Source organism: Kogia breviceps, chromosome 2 (assembly GCF_026419965.1).
Source record: "Kogia breviceps isolate mKogBre1 chromosome 2, mKogBre1 haplotype 1, whole genome shotgun sequence".
Taxonomy (NCBI): Eukaryota; Metazoa; Chordata; class Mammalia; order Artiodactyla; family Physeteridae; genus Kogia; species Kogia breviceps.
The window spans coordinates 73,332,466-73,347,520 of record NC_081311.1 but is presented as its reverse complement, the minus strand read 5'-3'; the positions used below and the strand labels follow the sequence as shown (position 1 = coordinate 73,347,520).

The 15,055-nt window shown below is 39.3% G+C and overlaps 1 protein-coding gene across 46 annotated transcripts in view; it reads right to left on the bottom strand.

The window, feature by feature from the left end:
• The window catches only part of ANK3 (ankyrin 3), a 518,594-nt gene that overhangs the window by 115,082 nt on the left and 388,457 nt on the right, over nt 1-15,055 (bottom strand). For 33 of the 46 annotated variants that reach the window (XM_067025566.1, XM_067025563.1, XM_067025562.1 and 30 more), the window contains 5 exons: nt 11,860-11,958; nt 11,674-11,772; nt 11,047-11,142; nt 6,907-6,979; nt 6,683-6,745 (listed from right to left, as the gene is read on the bottom strand). In XM_067025566.1, coding sequence (XP_066881667.1) covers nt 6,683-6,745; nt 6,907-6,979; nt 11,047-11,142; nt 11,674-11,772; nt 11,860-11,958 — 430 coding nt within the window. The remainder of the gene's footprint in view (nt 1-6,682; nt 6,746-6,906; nt 6,980-11,046; nt 11,143-11,673; nt 11,773-11,859; nt 11,959-15,055) is intronic. The other 13 variants (XM_067025568.1, XM_067025569.1, XM_067025603.1 and 10 more) reach the window with 1 other exon arrangement.

Below are 15,055 nucleotides of genomic sequence, written 5' to 3'. Positions count from 1 at the left end.
CATCATAAAGCCTTCGGAAGTTTTTATTTTAGCTTTGTCTCTGTACTATTTTGGGGGTTGTATGTGTATTATTTGGGGGGGGGCTACTTTATCATTAAATACAGCAACCCCACAGATGAGTATGTAAAATGTAAACATATATTTTAACAGGATGGTGTAAAATGAATACCACAGAGGTTAAGAAATAGGACATCAGCCCTCAGAAGCTGCCTCTCCCATTCCTATCCCCATCACAGCCTCCTCCTCCCTCCTCATGGTAATTGCTTTCTTTATGATATTATTTTCCTGTTTGTTTTTTTATAAAAAATAGCCTCCCTATCTAATTTTATAATCTTACCTTAGCCCTACCTGGTTTGGATGAATTCTGTTGTCTCTGCATAACCTACAACCCAACAACTACCATCCTAGGTCTACACCCTATGGAAATGTACACATATGTATGTATACCAGGAAACATATATAGGTTTGTACCAGCTTGGTTTGCGGCAGCTCCACACTGGAAACAACCCACATTTCCATCAACATTAGAATGGACAACTTAATTATGATACAGGCATATGGAATATTATATAGAAATGAAAAAGAATGAGCTACAATTATATGCAACAACTTGAATGAATCTTGAAAACATAGCTGTGAACTTTGGACGGTTTGAAACTGGGGAATGGAATAACATGATCCAATGTCCATTTTTAAAAGATTGCTAAGGATGCTGTGCAGAAGGCCGAGTCTGTGGGGAAAGCATAGACGTGGAGACATGTAAAGAGGCTCCTGCACTACTCCACGGGTGGAATGTCGGCGGGTAGGATTAGGGTGGTGGCGGTGTGAAGCAGAAGGAAGTGGGATGTATGCTGGAAGCAGAATTGATATGACCTGGCCTTCCCTGGTGGCGCAGTGGTTGAGAGTCCGCCTGCCGATGCAGGGGACACGGGTTCGTGCCCCGGTCCCGGAAGATCCCACATGCCGCGGAGCGGCTGGGCCCGTGAGCCATGGCTGCTGAGCATGCGCGTCCGGAGCCTGCGCTCCGCAACGGGAGAGGCCACAACAGTGAGAGGCCCGAGTACCGCAAAAAAACAAAACAAAACAAACCATTCACGAACTATTCTTTGAGATGCAGACGCCCCTTGGGAGAGTCATTAGAAAGCTGTACATAGCCTAAGGCTGTCTCGGTGAGAAGGGGTATAATGGCAGGAAAAGAGAGCAAGGCAAGCAACTTTTCTCCATCTTTGCCTGTTCTCAGAAACCTGTAAAACTATCCTTTCCTTTCAGTCTCCCTCCTCTTGGATGCAGCTGTGCAAACACATATTGAAGAGCTGCTGTGTGCAAGGCCCTGTACTAGGTTCTGGGGATACACCAGAGACTAAGATTAGGTCTCTGCGTCTGGTGTTTCATTTTGACTTTATGCTGAGAGTAGCATGCAACTATGTAATGTCTGTTTGAAAGGTCAATTGTAAGCAGAGAGATATCAGGCAAAAGGCTGGCTGGATGTTAGGATTTAACAGGTATTTGTAAAATGATAAAATTTTAGGTGAAGGACAGTTTCTGCATAACAGTCACCACTCCCTTGGAGGACCTGGAGGCAAGCTAATCTCCAAGGTTTCTTTCCAGATCCGTAAAGCTAAAAACGTAATAGTCTGATTTATTTATTACGATGACTAGAAGATCAGGATAGTCCAAAGCATTCGGTGAGAAGAGGTCCTATAGGACATTTCCCCCAATAAAAAAAATTCATTCTTGAGTTCTATATATAAGAACACTGGTCACGTTAAAGTAGCTATGAAAGAGATGACCTAATTCCACAGACTTTCACCTCTTTTTGTCCCACTGTGCCACTAACCTGGTTGGGTAAGTCACTCAACATTTATTTGGGCTTTACTTTCTCATCAGTATAATGGAGAGCTTGGACTACAGGTTACTAACCTGCCCTTTGAGTTCTCCAAAATCTGTGGATTTCACTTTGCTGGGGCTTCCATTAGGCACTGATTTGGGTACAAAGCTGAGGTGAGCTTGACTCTGTCATGATATCTGATGAAACGTTAGTGCTTGATTATATCTCAAACCTATACCTACTGACAATTATTTTTATTTTTTTAGAATTTTTAAAGTAAGTTTTTATAAATAATGTATCCAAAGATTTTGACCCACTACATAAAGTAAGAATCTCACTCTTTAAGAAAAATATACAGATTTTGATTAAGAATTTAAATTCTGAGAGGCTCAAGCCTGATGTCAAGCCTTTAGATTTCTGCTGCTTCAATTCCAAAGGACCAGTGGATAGCAGTTTTAGTACACATGATTAGCTTTTTCCTGGGTCAGACAGCTTTATTCTGCTTCATTAACCCTGTCTGTGCTCCTTGATGGATAGTGGAATCTGGTTTCCAGATTTTTGGATTTCCTTCAATAGGAAACTTCACAATCTGGTAGATTGTAGTATACCTAACTGACAGTTATATCTAAGTGTACTTAGACTCTTACTTTTTTCTTTTAATATTTAGTGTCTACATTTGATCCTGAAAGAGCTTCTATGGTACTATCAGAATTATAAGAAGCTAAGAATTAAATAATTCTTCCCAACAAGGGTGTGTCACCCAGTTATTTTGTAAACCTGTTCAGTGGAGTCCTATTTCACAGAGCTGCCTTTTGTGTTTTTACTTTCCATGGCTTAATTCCAGTTCTCATTATGTCCCATCTATAGTTCTTTGAATCTATTACTATAACCCAACCCACTAGAATCCTGCAAGCTAAAGTAACAGCATTATACATTTTTTTAATTGACAAAATACATTTTATAGGAATTTACAATGTAAAATCATCGTTGAACCAAAGCCAATGGTGAAGTCTCCTGGGAGGGAGACTCAAATTAGAAGACAACTCGAATCTTAATCTCAATTTTCTTCTTTTTTTCCTTTTTTCCTTCCTCCCTCTCTCCCTCCTTTCTCTCTCCCAATTTCATTTTTTCTTTCTTTTTAGTTACAAACTGAATTGCAAAACATAAGACTCTAAGTGGTACTAGAATCAACAATAATTTTGCATGTATATTAATTTTATATGCGTGTCACACGTATTTTCTGGGAAAGAAGAAAGTAGAGCATTAAGGTATTTGTGAATCAGTCTGGCCCTCTGAGGAGCTCTGTTTACCCCTTACCCATAGAACATGCGGGCTTATCACCTGCTTAAAAATGTCGCTTTATCTCTGCTGTGCTGACACTTCAACCTCTGTTCTACTCTGTAACTTGGCTCCATTGTTCCCTTAGGCCATTAACTGGTAACATATATCGCCTTATTTTTCTGAAAAAATTTTTTTGAGAAATTAATCTAAGTGTTTTTTTACCTCTACTAATTTCTCATAGTGGCTCAAAGAGAGAAGAGAAGGAGAAAGCAAAGATAAAAGAAAGGAGAAAGGAGGAGGAAAAGAGACTACCTTTGGCATGCTTCTCCTAATATTCCACTCAACTTTTATAATTTAGGATTAAAATTACATTTTCCCATGTTACAAACTCATTCTTCCTTTCTTAAGAAAAACCGGCAGCATATGTTGCTTATTATTATTATTATTTTTTTTGTGGTCTGCGGGCCTCTCACTGCTATGGCCTCTCCTGTTGGGGAGCACAGGCTCCGGACGCGCAGGCTCAGCGGGCATGGCTCACGGGCCCAGCTGCTACGTGGCATGTGGGATCTTCCCGGACCGGGGCATGAACCCGTGTCCCCTGCATCGGCAGGTGGACTCTCAACCACTGCGCCACCAGGGAAGCCCTGCCTATTATTATTATTTTTTTTGCTTTTAAAAGCTGCTGATATTCTTAGCACCTGGGATACCTCAAGAACTTACTAGTTCTTATGTAGAGAGATTCACAACATGCTGTGGTTTCATAGAAATAAACATTTGCCTCCGTCCATAAGGGCTTAATGAGACAGGCAGCACCAAATCAGCCTACAGTGGCAAAGCCCTGGCAAAACTAAAGTTGTAGGGATCCTTTTAGAATTTAACTTTCAAAATGATTCGTTGCGGGATTTGGAGTAAAATAGAAAATGCTAGTTCATGCAGCAGAGAATGATACAAATATGTGATAAAGGGCTACTGTGGCTTACTAGACCTCATGAAAGAGAAACTTAGGGACATTAGCTGATAGTAATATTACTAGGAGTCAATTAAGTATATATTATAACCTTGGAAATATCTTCATCTTCAATCGTAGATTTTTAGTATTTATCATCTATGGACAAAGCAATAGCCCTGTATACTCGGCTTTGATCCGACTATACCTCGAACATGGTGTTTGGTTCTGGCCACCTCAGTTTGAGATGGATACAGACACAATGAAATGTACATAGGAGACTGACCCTGATGGTATGGGAACAGGGGAAGGAAGTGCCAATAGTATGCCCAGAGGAAGGAACACTGAGAAGAAATACGAAAAGCATTTTTAAATATCAGAAGGATTGTTACACGAATGAAGCAGCTTTTGTTGTAAATAGTGCCAAAGAGATCAGAGCCTGAATCACTGAGTTAAAGCCTGAATCAGTGACAAGGATGCTCCTTAAAATGAAGAATTTTTGAAGTCAGAGCTGTTCACTTGGAATAGGCAGTCTGGCGATTAGGGAATTCCCATCATGGAGGCATTTGGGCATAGGATCTCATAACAGAGGTAATTCCAGCACTAGGCGACGGGTGGTGCTCAGACGAAGTCACCTTTAACCAACTCCCTTTCAACATTAAATGCTACAACATTATGAAGTCAAGAGCCATTTTATTCCAACAGCCCCTGGACACATCCATAAAGCAAGGGCTGAGTTTAAAGAAAGATGGATAAAATGAGGATGAATATTTGCTTATTCATTTCAAATTCCCAAGCTGAGATCAATCTAAAGGAAATGATTGTCATTTCTAGTTAAACAGCTAAATGAAATATCTTCAAATGAAGAGATTCAAAATTTCTTCTTTTTGGAAATTAGCTATCCACATGTATAAGGTTGTTACATAGTCCATTCAAACTTGGTCTCTCATCAGTGCAGCTATTTGGGGATATCTTGTTAGAAACTAGCAAATTTTTAGGTCTGGGACTGTCACATTATATCTCATAATAATTTCATTTGACACCATATTTTGTGAGTGTATGCATCTTTGTGAGAACATCATTTTCCTTTTATCTTCTGCACAGGTAAAATTACTCTGAAAATGTTGCATAAGAAAGCAGCGAGGGCTTCCCTGGTGGCGCAGTGGTTGAGAGTCCACCTGCTGATGCAGGGGAAGCGGGTTCGTGCCCCGGTCCGGGAGGATCCCACATGCCGCGGAGCGGCTGGGCCCGTGAGCCATGGCCGCTGGGCCTGCGTGTCCAGAGCCTGTGCTCCGCAACGGGAAAGGCTGCAACAGTGAGAGGCCCGTGTACCGCAAAAAAAAAAAAAAGAAAAGAAAAGAAAGCAGCGAAATATAATATGACAGTAAGGCATATTACTCGTAGAGTCCTAACGATGATGCAAATATTATCCACTGGGGGATAAACAGAGGTAAACATATAGTTGATAGTTTACAGAAAAAGAAAGAAAAATGATGAGCCTTTAATATTTATCAAAACGACATTTACAAACAATGAGACAGGTACTTTCAGGTCCCTAAATGACCATCAAGACATTAGCTCTCCTAGGCGGGCAATCCCTGGCTACAACGCACTTACACTTGGCAGTCATTGGAACTGAAAAAGCTAAAGTGATTTTGGATCAGGTAGGCTTTCCCACTATTTAGGTTTCCAATGAAATCTGGACAAATCAAAGAAGGAACCAGTAATTACAATACAGATAGCCCCGAGGCAGAGAAAAATCTAGCTGCACTAAGACTGATCCAAGAGAAAAATAAAACATGAGAGAGGAAAATGGAGAAGCAATCAGAACACCGTTTGGGAGAGTCACATGATGCAGAAAAGAAACATAAATATAATATAAATTCTACTCTAAGTAAACATTTCATTATTTCAGTCAAAAGGCCAAAATTTGCCATCTTTATCATATTTATTTACTGTAAAAATGCTCATTTTCCAATGAACAATAAGGATGTCATTCATTAATATAGCTACATAACATGACCTGGTCATACGCACTGATTTTTAAGTGAGGCAGAAAACTAGTAGTTTCTTTTAAGCACATGAAGAATAGTTACAATCATCTATAATTTGTCTCTTTCATGAAATCAATATTGAAAACTTACATTTTGAAAGCAGTTTTGTTCGGGTTGAATTTTCATTATGAGTTCAAGTTCAAAAGTAGCTTTCACTGCAAAGCTTAGAGTACATCTTAGAATGGGCATTTGATTCCTTCCCTTATAAACCCTCTCTTATCAAAAAAATATCTTAGATATGAACATTAATCAGATTTTACTTTCTAGATTTTCAAATGTAAATAATAAAACCATTTTTTCTGCTTAATAGAAACAAATAGTAAGAAAGTAATCCAGATAGTTAGTAACACTTGCATTTTCAAATTGAAAAATGCGTTCAAGGAGAGGGGATTTAAAGACACTAAAAGAAGACAGTCAGTGATACCAAATACATGTTGCTTACATGATACATTAATTAATAATTGCAAGATAAAATGAAAAGTTAGTAACTCAAGGAAGGGTTACATTTCAAAGATAAGAAATGGAAGATAAAGCTGGTGGTTAAATTTTATCACAATAAAAATTCGCAAATACCTTCTTCAACATCTGAGATATATTCGCCATCACTGAGCATTTCAGGGGCGTTGGCTTTACGAACTGCATGATTTAAGTGAACAATGTAAGTGTGAAAAATGCATACTCTTGATACTACAATGAAACATATTAATGCTTCTAAAAACATTTTGCAATGAATTTTCTTCAGGAAAGAAATACAAAGTCACTCTTTGTTATTACGAACTCAAAGGAGGTTTTCATACCTTCATCATCAGACATGTCAAGAACTTCATTCATCGTTTCTGGAACATTCATTTTGTGCTTCTCTATGACAGTCTAGTAACAAAGAAAGCAGTCATTTTAGTATGAGCAGGCAGGACATTTTACTGAGACTATTCATTTCTTCCTAAATTAATCTGTTGGTTTACTATGGGATTTGTGTGTTGAATATCTTGAAGGCCCCCTCATACAAAATGACGTCAAAATTATGTCTTCGTAGCACTAAGTTCCTCATCATATACATGGCAGAGAATGAATACAAGGTGAAAGAATTCTAGTGGCAAAGCGCACCAGTTTAAAAGCTTTAGGTCCCCAATAAAGCTTTCCAAAGGAAAAAAAGGAGAGAGATACTGCCTCCCTTAGTTCATTGCTATACTTCTTCACGGTCCTCATGGATCTGCCACCCCATTCCACTAAAAGTCTTAGCTGAAGATAAGCCAAATGATCAGCAAGAAGCATGTCTTTATTGCTTGTGCCCAGCCAGCCCCTTCTCGTTTTCCCTTCCTATGTGTATGTTTTAATTTCTAGAATAAATCACAATATTGAGATTCCAATAAATTATATAACTTTTACAACCACAAGTTTGCAGAAAATATTTTAGAGGTAATGCATTTGCAGATAATTTTAACTGCCACAAAATTTTAAAGAATGGTATACAGTATGACAGAGCAAAGGCTTTACTTGCTCTTTGATGACTTTTCACCTAGATAGATTGTATCCATCCAAAGAACACTGACAGTATTACTTGTTTGAAAATATTAATGACTTAATATGTTTTAGTTTTAAAATGAGTCCTCTTTTAATCTGAGCATATAAAAGACTAATGGTACAAGTCATGTTGAAGTAAAGCATTATTTTGTATTTTTTCCAGCATGTAATACTGTAATTGAACATTTTCAAAACATAAATATTTTATATTAGAACAGTTTTTAGATTTATAGAAAAATTGCGAGGATAGTAGAGAGTGTTCATCCAGTTTTCCCTATGATTAACACATATTAGCATGGTACCTCTGTCACAATTCATGAACCAATATTGATTTATTATTACTAATTAAAGCCTATATTTTATTCAGGTTTCCTAAGCTTTTGCCAGATATCCTTTTTCAGTTCTAGCATCCCATCCAGGAGACCATGTTACCTTTCATTGTCAATCTCCTTAGGCTCCTATGGCTAAGTTTCTCAGACTTTCCTTGTTTTTAATGACCTTGACAGTTTTGGGGTGAACTGGTCAGGTATTTTGTAGAATGTCCCTTAATTGAGATTCGTCTCATGTTTTTCTCATTGATTAGACTGGGGTTATATGTTTTGGGGAGGAGGACCACTGTGGTAAAATGTCATTTTCACTACATCACATCAAGGGCATATACTGTCAACATGATTTACCAGGGCTGATGTTGTACTTGGTCATCTGGCTGAAGCAGTGTTGGTCAGCTTTCTCCACTGTAATGTACTCTTATTTCCCCTGGTCTCCACAGTTTTCTTCCGAGGGAACTGACTATACTCAGACATACCTGAGCAGTGGGGAATCGTGATCTACCTCTCGGAGGGGAAAGTATTTTCATAAATTATTTGGAATGCTTTTGCCTGAGAAATCTGCCTCTTCCTCCATAGTTATTCAATCATTTATCCGTATCAGTATAAACTCATGGATATATAGTTTATACTTTGCACTATACCCCAATACAATTTTATTTCTTTTGTTCAAATTGTTCTGGCTTTGGCCATTGGGAAGTCTTTCAGTGGATTCCCGTGTCCCTTTAACACGTTCCATCATTTTGTGTATGTATGTTTATTTATTTGTTTACAGGGAGGACCTTACTTTTTGGCACTACCAGAGGTTCCAGGCTCATCTTGTATATTTCCTGCCCCAGGTGTAGATTTGGTCATTTCTCCAAGGAGCCCTGGTTCCCTCCATTAGAGAATGCTGTTAGAAACTAACATCTGAGTGATAGAAGTACTCTGCTCGTTGCTACTGGGGGAATTTTAAACAAGGCAATTTAAATAGCTTAATTCGTATCTTTTGAATATCTGCTTCTAGCCACTCAGTTTCCTCCTCTGCCATGAATGTAATGTCATTAACTAAAGCATCTTTCTCAGAACTGCCATACCCAACATGGCACTCCTATCAAAGACGCAGTATTCTTTTTAAGGCTGCTGAAGAACTGATGCCTGCTTAAGGAGACAATGGTCGCTGGGGCTTCCATAACGGTGGAGGCTGCACTGTGCTTAGTTAGCTTACGGGCACACACCCCACCCTGAATCCGTCAGCCCTCTCCGAGCTAGATGACGGGCGACTGCAAAGGCAGGGCTGACAAGGTGGTGTCTCAGCTTGAAATAAAGTCTCAAATACCACAGGGCTGGACTAGGTCTTCGGGACTTCAATGGACTCTTTTCTAGTCCATGTGAGCATTTCATTTGGTGGAAGCCTCATTTACTTCGCCAGGCAAACTGGACCTTCCTGTTAGCATGAGGAGTCTTTTCTCTCTGGCAGGAAATCACCTACCGAGTCAGCTGACGATGCTGAGTGAGAAATGGCAGTGACTCCCGTGCACATTCGTTCACTAGGAACCGGAGCCCTAAAACCCTTTTCTCTCAGTCCATTTCCTGAGGCTGTAACTTTACTTTCCCTGTCTGCGACTTTATTTTCTCCTAAAGCTCTTTTTGACATCAAAGAAACATTTTGAACTTTCGTCACAGGTGAGAAAATCACTGACATTTAATCATATAAGAGTTATATTTTGAACTATTATACCATCTTCAATTCTCTAACATTGAAATGGAAGTGTCACATATTTATTTCAGTGACTTCAAATCTTTTATAGCATGGTGACACTTGGTTGTTATTTAATACCTTGTCCTTCTCTCCTTTCCTACTCTCAAGAGAGTTACATGGCATACCTAAAAATTAAGGTTAATAAACATTATTTATTTAAACTCTTTTCTCGAGAATTTAATGATAGATTTTAAGATGATGAAATACTCAAGAGGTATATGAAAGCAATATGTAGGAATTTATTTCCATTCCAGCTGTATCTTAAAGTTACAAACGTGCCCTGGTTGACAACCATTGCTCTAGTCCATTAAAGCTACTGTTTTCTCTTTTGCAAATTACAACATTTCTCTTTTGTGATCAGCAGGCTGAATTTTTAGTTTCTAAAACCTGTACACAGCCAAATAACTCAACCGGCAGGTAGCAACAGAGTCCTTCAAACCATGATGTTTTGTACGAAGCACTGTATATCCAGACTGCAGACGTGAACTATGCCTTCTTCGTGCTGGAAGGTGGCATATGAGAAAAGGAAGCACAGCTGAAAATTCCAAGTGTTGCAGAGTCCTAAACTGACACCGTACGGACTCAATCTCGGGCCTGTGTGTTGAGTCATGCAGACAGGAATAACTCAAGTAAACCTCAGACATGGGGCAATATCTGCTCTTGATTCCAAAGTTAGCAAATCCTGATGGAGTTCAAAGGCACCAGACGGGGTTCCAAAGAAGTGATTTATCCTAGAGGCCGGCAGCTTGTAAAAATATGTGATGCAATAAGGCCTCCTGGTAAAGATTTACTTTAAGTTTGAATACAACATCCTATTGTTTTCCCTAGGAAAACTCCAATAGGTGAATGGAAGAGAAGCAAGCGTGGCAGGAAAAACTGATTTGGATCCTACCTCTAATGTTTCTCTAACAAGGCAAAAATGTTTTTACAATAATGATGACAATGGACCCATTATCATTTGTGAGTTAAAATATTTTAAGGAATCAACTTAGAGTTTTCATCTTTCTTGCATTGAAAAATTCCAAGAAGGATGTCAAAACATCTCATTACAAAAATTTTTTATATCAGAATAAATACATTTAGCTTTCTATGGAACTAAAACCTCTGTAGCTTTTTGAAAGGTATAACTTTTAAAAAGGTATTTTTACTGTTTTGGATTTTTCTTCCCATCAGAAATGAGAGTTTTGCTTTGCTGACTGCCATCAAGGAGGTGACAGCATTTGGAAATACAGTGCTTAGTTTCTCAATGGAGGAAAAAACGTTCATCTCCCCAAAGCCTGGAAAAATCTACAATCTGAGAACTGGCTCTTGGGGTGACGGGGTTACAAGGTCTGGCATCCACTACTCACAGTCGTGGTCACGGTCTCTTCAGTTACCACCTTCAGGGTGTCCACCACCGAGATGTAGCCAAGCCTCCGGGCAATGGCCAGGGCAGTGTTCCCATTCTGGGAAGAGGAAAACACGGACAAGGAATTACAAGTCATTCCACGTGTCTCGGCGCCTGTGTGTTTCCACACATCTGCCTTTACAAACGTAAGGTGAGTGTCTCACCAGTCCTTTCCCACTGTCATACCCCAAACGCCGTTTCACTAAAGACATACCTTGCACAAAACCCACCTAACCTGTCCCTACTCATACAGCAGAGTCTGGGCTGCTACACATGGAATCCAACGGGCTTTTTAATGTTTCATGTAATCAAGGAAACAAACATGTGCTTCTTCTTATGTATGTACTCCCTACTGGGTAGCAGTGGGTTTGTAGATTTTAAGTGGGAAACATTAATCACATCTCTCTCTCTGGACAACTCACAACAATACAGTTATTGTCCTCTTCCCTCCATTCTGCTGAATGCTCTGTTTATGCCTACTAAACATAGAAAGTCAAAAAGCAACCTTGTCCAATAAAAAATGTAAGAAGACACCAGCGCCCAGGCCCAGCTCCCCCCCACCATCACTTAGCTGGCCCTTTGCTCTTACCACAGTGAGTTCATTGGGGGAGGCATTGTTCTGAAGCAAGACATTGATTATATGCGTGTGTCCCTGTTGAGCTGCTTGGTGTAACGGCGTATACCCATTCTGTAGAAGGAAGATGGAAGAAAAGACTCTTACTTCCTTGGACACAAGATCAATGACTTGGTAGATGCAAAGGACAAAGGAGTTTACCTTTGTTTTGGCATTCACTTTTGCAGAATGCTGGAGCAGGAAGTTAACAATCTTGATGTTTCCATAGTGGCAGCCCACATGTAGCGGTGTGTATCCCATCTGTAATTATATATATATATATATATATTTTTTTTTTTTTTAAAAGAAACATTCTAAGTATACTTTCAGTAACAGATATCCTAAAACGAAGCAAAAGTGTTATTTAACCTTTCTTAAAGAGGCAGGAAGAGTTTTTTTTCCCTATATAAAACAAATGTCATTGATAATTCTCAGAGCTAATCTAAGGTATAAATAACAATACCACCTCACATGGAAATAGTTACTAAATGTCCCAAAGTGCTTGCTCTAGCATCGGCTCATTTTATTCCCATAACAACTTTTCAAGATAGGACGAAAAGATGGAACAACAGATAGCCTAGACAGAGGGATCCAGTGGCTTCTTGCAGAGGGTCAGAAGCGTGCTCAATGGACAGACTTGGACTAGCATTTATTCAACACTCTACTCTCTAAAAGCATAAAATTGAGGTTAAAAAATGTGAAGTGGTTAAGTGATCATGAAAGCAGTAGATGATGCTCAGAATGCATGACAGAGATAGGAAGGATAGAAACACCAAAGCGGGAGAGGCTGGTGTGAGTTCAGGAGGTCTGTGATGTATGAACTTGATCTAGGAATAGATGCTCTAGTTAAAGTCTTCTGCATGCCTAGCTAGAGCCCCACAGTTTGAAAACCACTCATTTAGACAAAGCAATGGATGGCTTCTCCAATTAATATCCACTGACCCCTGAGGGGCTATAAATTCCATCTATTAAAAAATATATCATGTGTGTATGTATGAGTATGTATATATAGATACACACACATATATATTCTAGATAATTATTTTTTTAAAAAAGGATATTCCAGATATTTTTTCTAGATGGCCATAATGTAACAGACTCCACCACACAATTTCAGTGCCCATGGCCAATCTCTGTTTACGATGACCCTGGCAGCACCAGATCACTGAAAGGCAGAGCGTGGACTTTTAATAATATTTCTAAATGGGCATGGGTCAGGGGTCCATGTTTTCCAGTGTCTGCATCTCCTATGTGATGGCATTAATGTGTCTTTATGGTGACTCTGTGCTACAGACTGAATGTTTGTATCCCCTAAAAGTTGTATGCTGAAACCCTAATCCCAGTGTAATGGTATTTAGAGATGGAACCTTTGGCAGGTAATTCGGTCATGAGGGTAGAGCTCTCATGAATGGGATTAGTGCCCTTATAAGAAGAGAAAGGAGACAGCCTGCCTCTTCTCTTTTCTACCTGCTACCAGCACCTTGATCTTGGACTTCGCAACCTCCAGAACTCTGAGAAATAAAGGTTTGTCCAGGCTATAGTATTCTTGTTATAGCAGCCTAAACTAACTAAGACACACCAGCAAATGGGTGTATTTGAATTTGAAAAGGGGACGTCTGGAACACAGCTGATTGTGGAAGGTGAAGACACCTCAGCAGGGATGTGCTGCCCTAAGAGAACTGACTCTGGTTAGATTCTAGTCCATGAACTGAACTGTAAGTGCAGCCACACTGACCAGACCCTGCTGATAAGCTCACCATAACCACATATATATGAGTCTGACTTAGGACCCCTAAAGCTGCTTCATGCACGATGGAAGGGTATCCCATTTTGGGGACCAGAAATCACCTGCCTGCTTTGCAGGGTTCTTTCTTGGTACTGAGGAACTCAGGATACAGTGTCAGGAAGCAGAATGCTGCTTTGGGAGGGAGGCATGAAAACAGTTTTCTCCTACCAGTTCTCAGTACAATTAGCTTAATTGACTGAAGTAACATTATTCCCTGTGTTAGTGGCAGAGGACTGATCCCAAGCCAAAAGATTACAGAAAATATTTTAAAATTTTAAATATTAAGGAACTCTTCAAGTTTCTGGTCAACATGTCTAAGCAATGATGCAACAGTTTCCAATGGCTACTGTGCTACTGTATTGATCAGATTTTTAAAAGAAATTGAATTATTCTAAGTACCTTAATGTACAGTTTCTTCTCATCCTCATAGCTTCACTGTCACTCCTAGTAAAACCCTAAGTCATTATAGTGGACTGTTAGGACATGGTTGGTCTGGACCCTCTTCTCCACCTTCCATCTATTACATCTCTGAGCTCGTCTCCTATGAGTCTCTCCCTTGTTCACGCTGCTCTAAGACATTGGTCTTCTTGCTGCTCCACAAATACTACAGTATTTTATTAAAAATACATATGCATGCCAGGAAGATTTAGTTTTCATCCAGAGAAACCAAAATTGGGGCTCCTCCATTCATGGAGGGTCACAAAGTTCCTATGGTAAATGGCACCTTGCACAAACATGCCCACAGAGATGTGATTTGGGAAATTCCCTTCAACTAGTGGCAATACATTTTGGAAAGACCAACTCTTCTTTCTTTAATAGCTAAGGAACAGTCGTAGTTCAGATAACTGAGCAGTCTTTGCTTCCTTTTTTCACTGTTGCCTACTTATACCATCATTACAAGCTGAAGTTAAGTCATCTTCTTTAGGCAATACTGAAAGGGTGTATTTGTGTAGGAAGAGCAAACAGGTACAAATGGAATATTCAGGCTGGTGTTTCTGATCTATGGTACCTGAGCATGAGATCTCACTAAGCAGTAGTTAGGTGCCTCCCTATGCAACATGGTTTGAGAAAGCGGGAGCAGGAAATCCACACTATTTCCTCACCTCCTAAACCTGCGCTCTCTCGAGTCTGTCTTTGGCCTTGCTTGCACTCGGCGTCGTTTTCCTCAGTGAACACACCCACTCACAACTACAATTATTCCCTGTTTTTATTTCAGTTAATATTTCTGTTTTCAAATTTTTTATGTTGATACTATTGTTTTAGGGAATACCTTTCTCTTGTCACATGTTACACTAAATATTACTTAATAATATGTCAGGCTGTAAGATATTTTTATAAATAGCTTTTTCATAATTTTAGTTCAATAAAACTGATTGAGATTGAAAAGGTGCATTTAGTAACAGACAGAGATTTTTCCTTTAGAAAACAAACTCTGAAAATAAACTCTCAGTATCTCATTTCCTGAAGGTGCTACAGTTGAACATCTTAGCACGCTAAAAGGGAAAAAAAGTTGAAAAAATTTCTCCTGTGATTTTTTTTACTTTATTGTTCACCTCCAAAATTAGTGTGGGG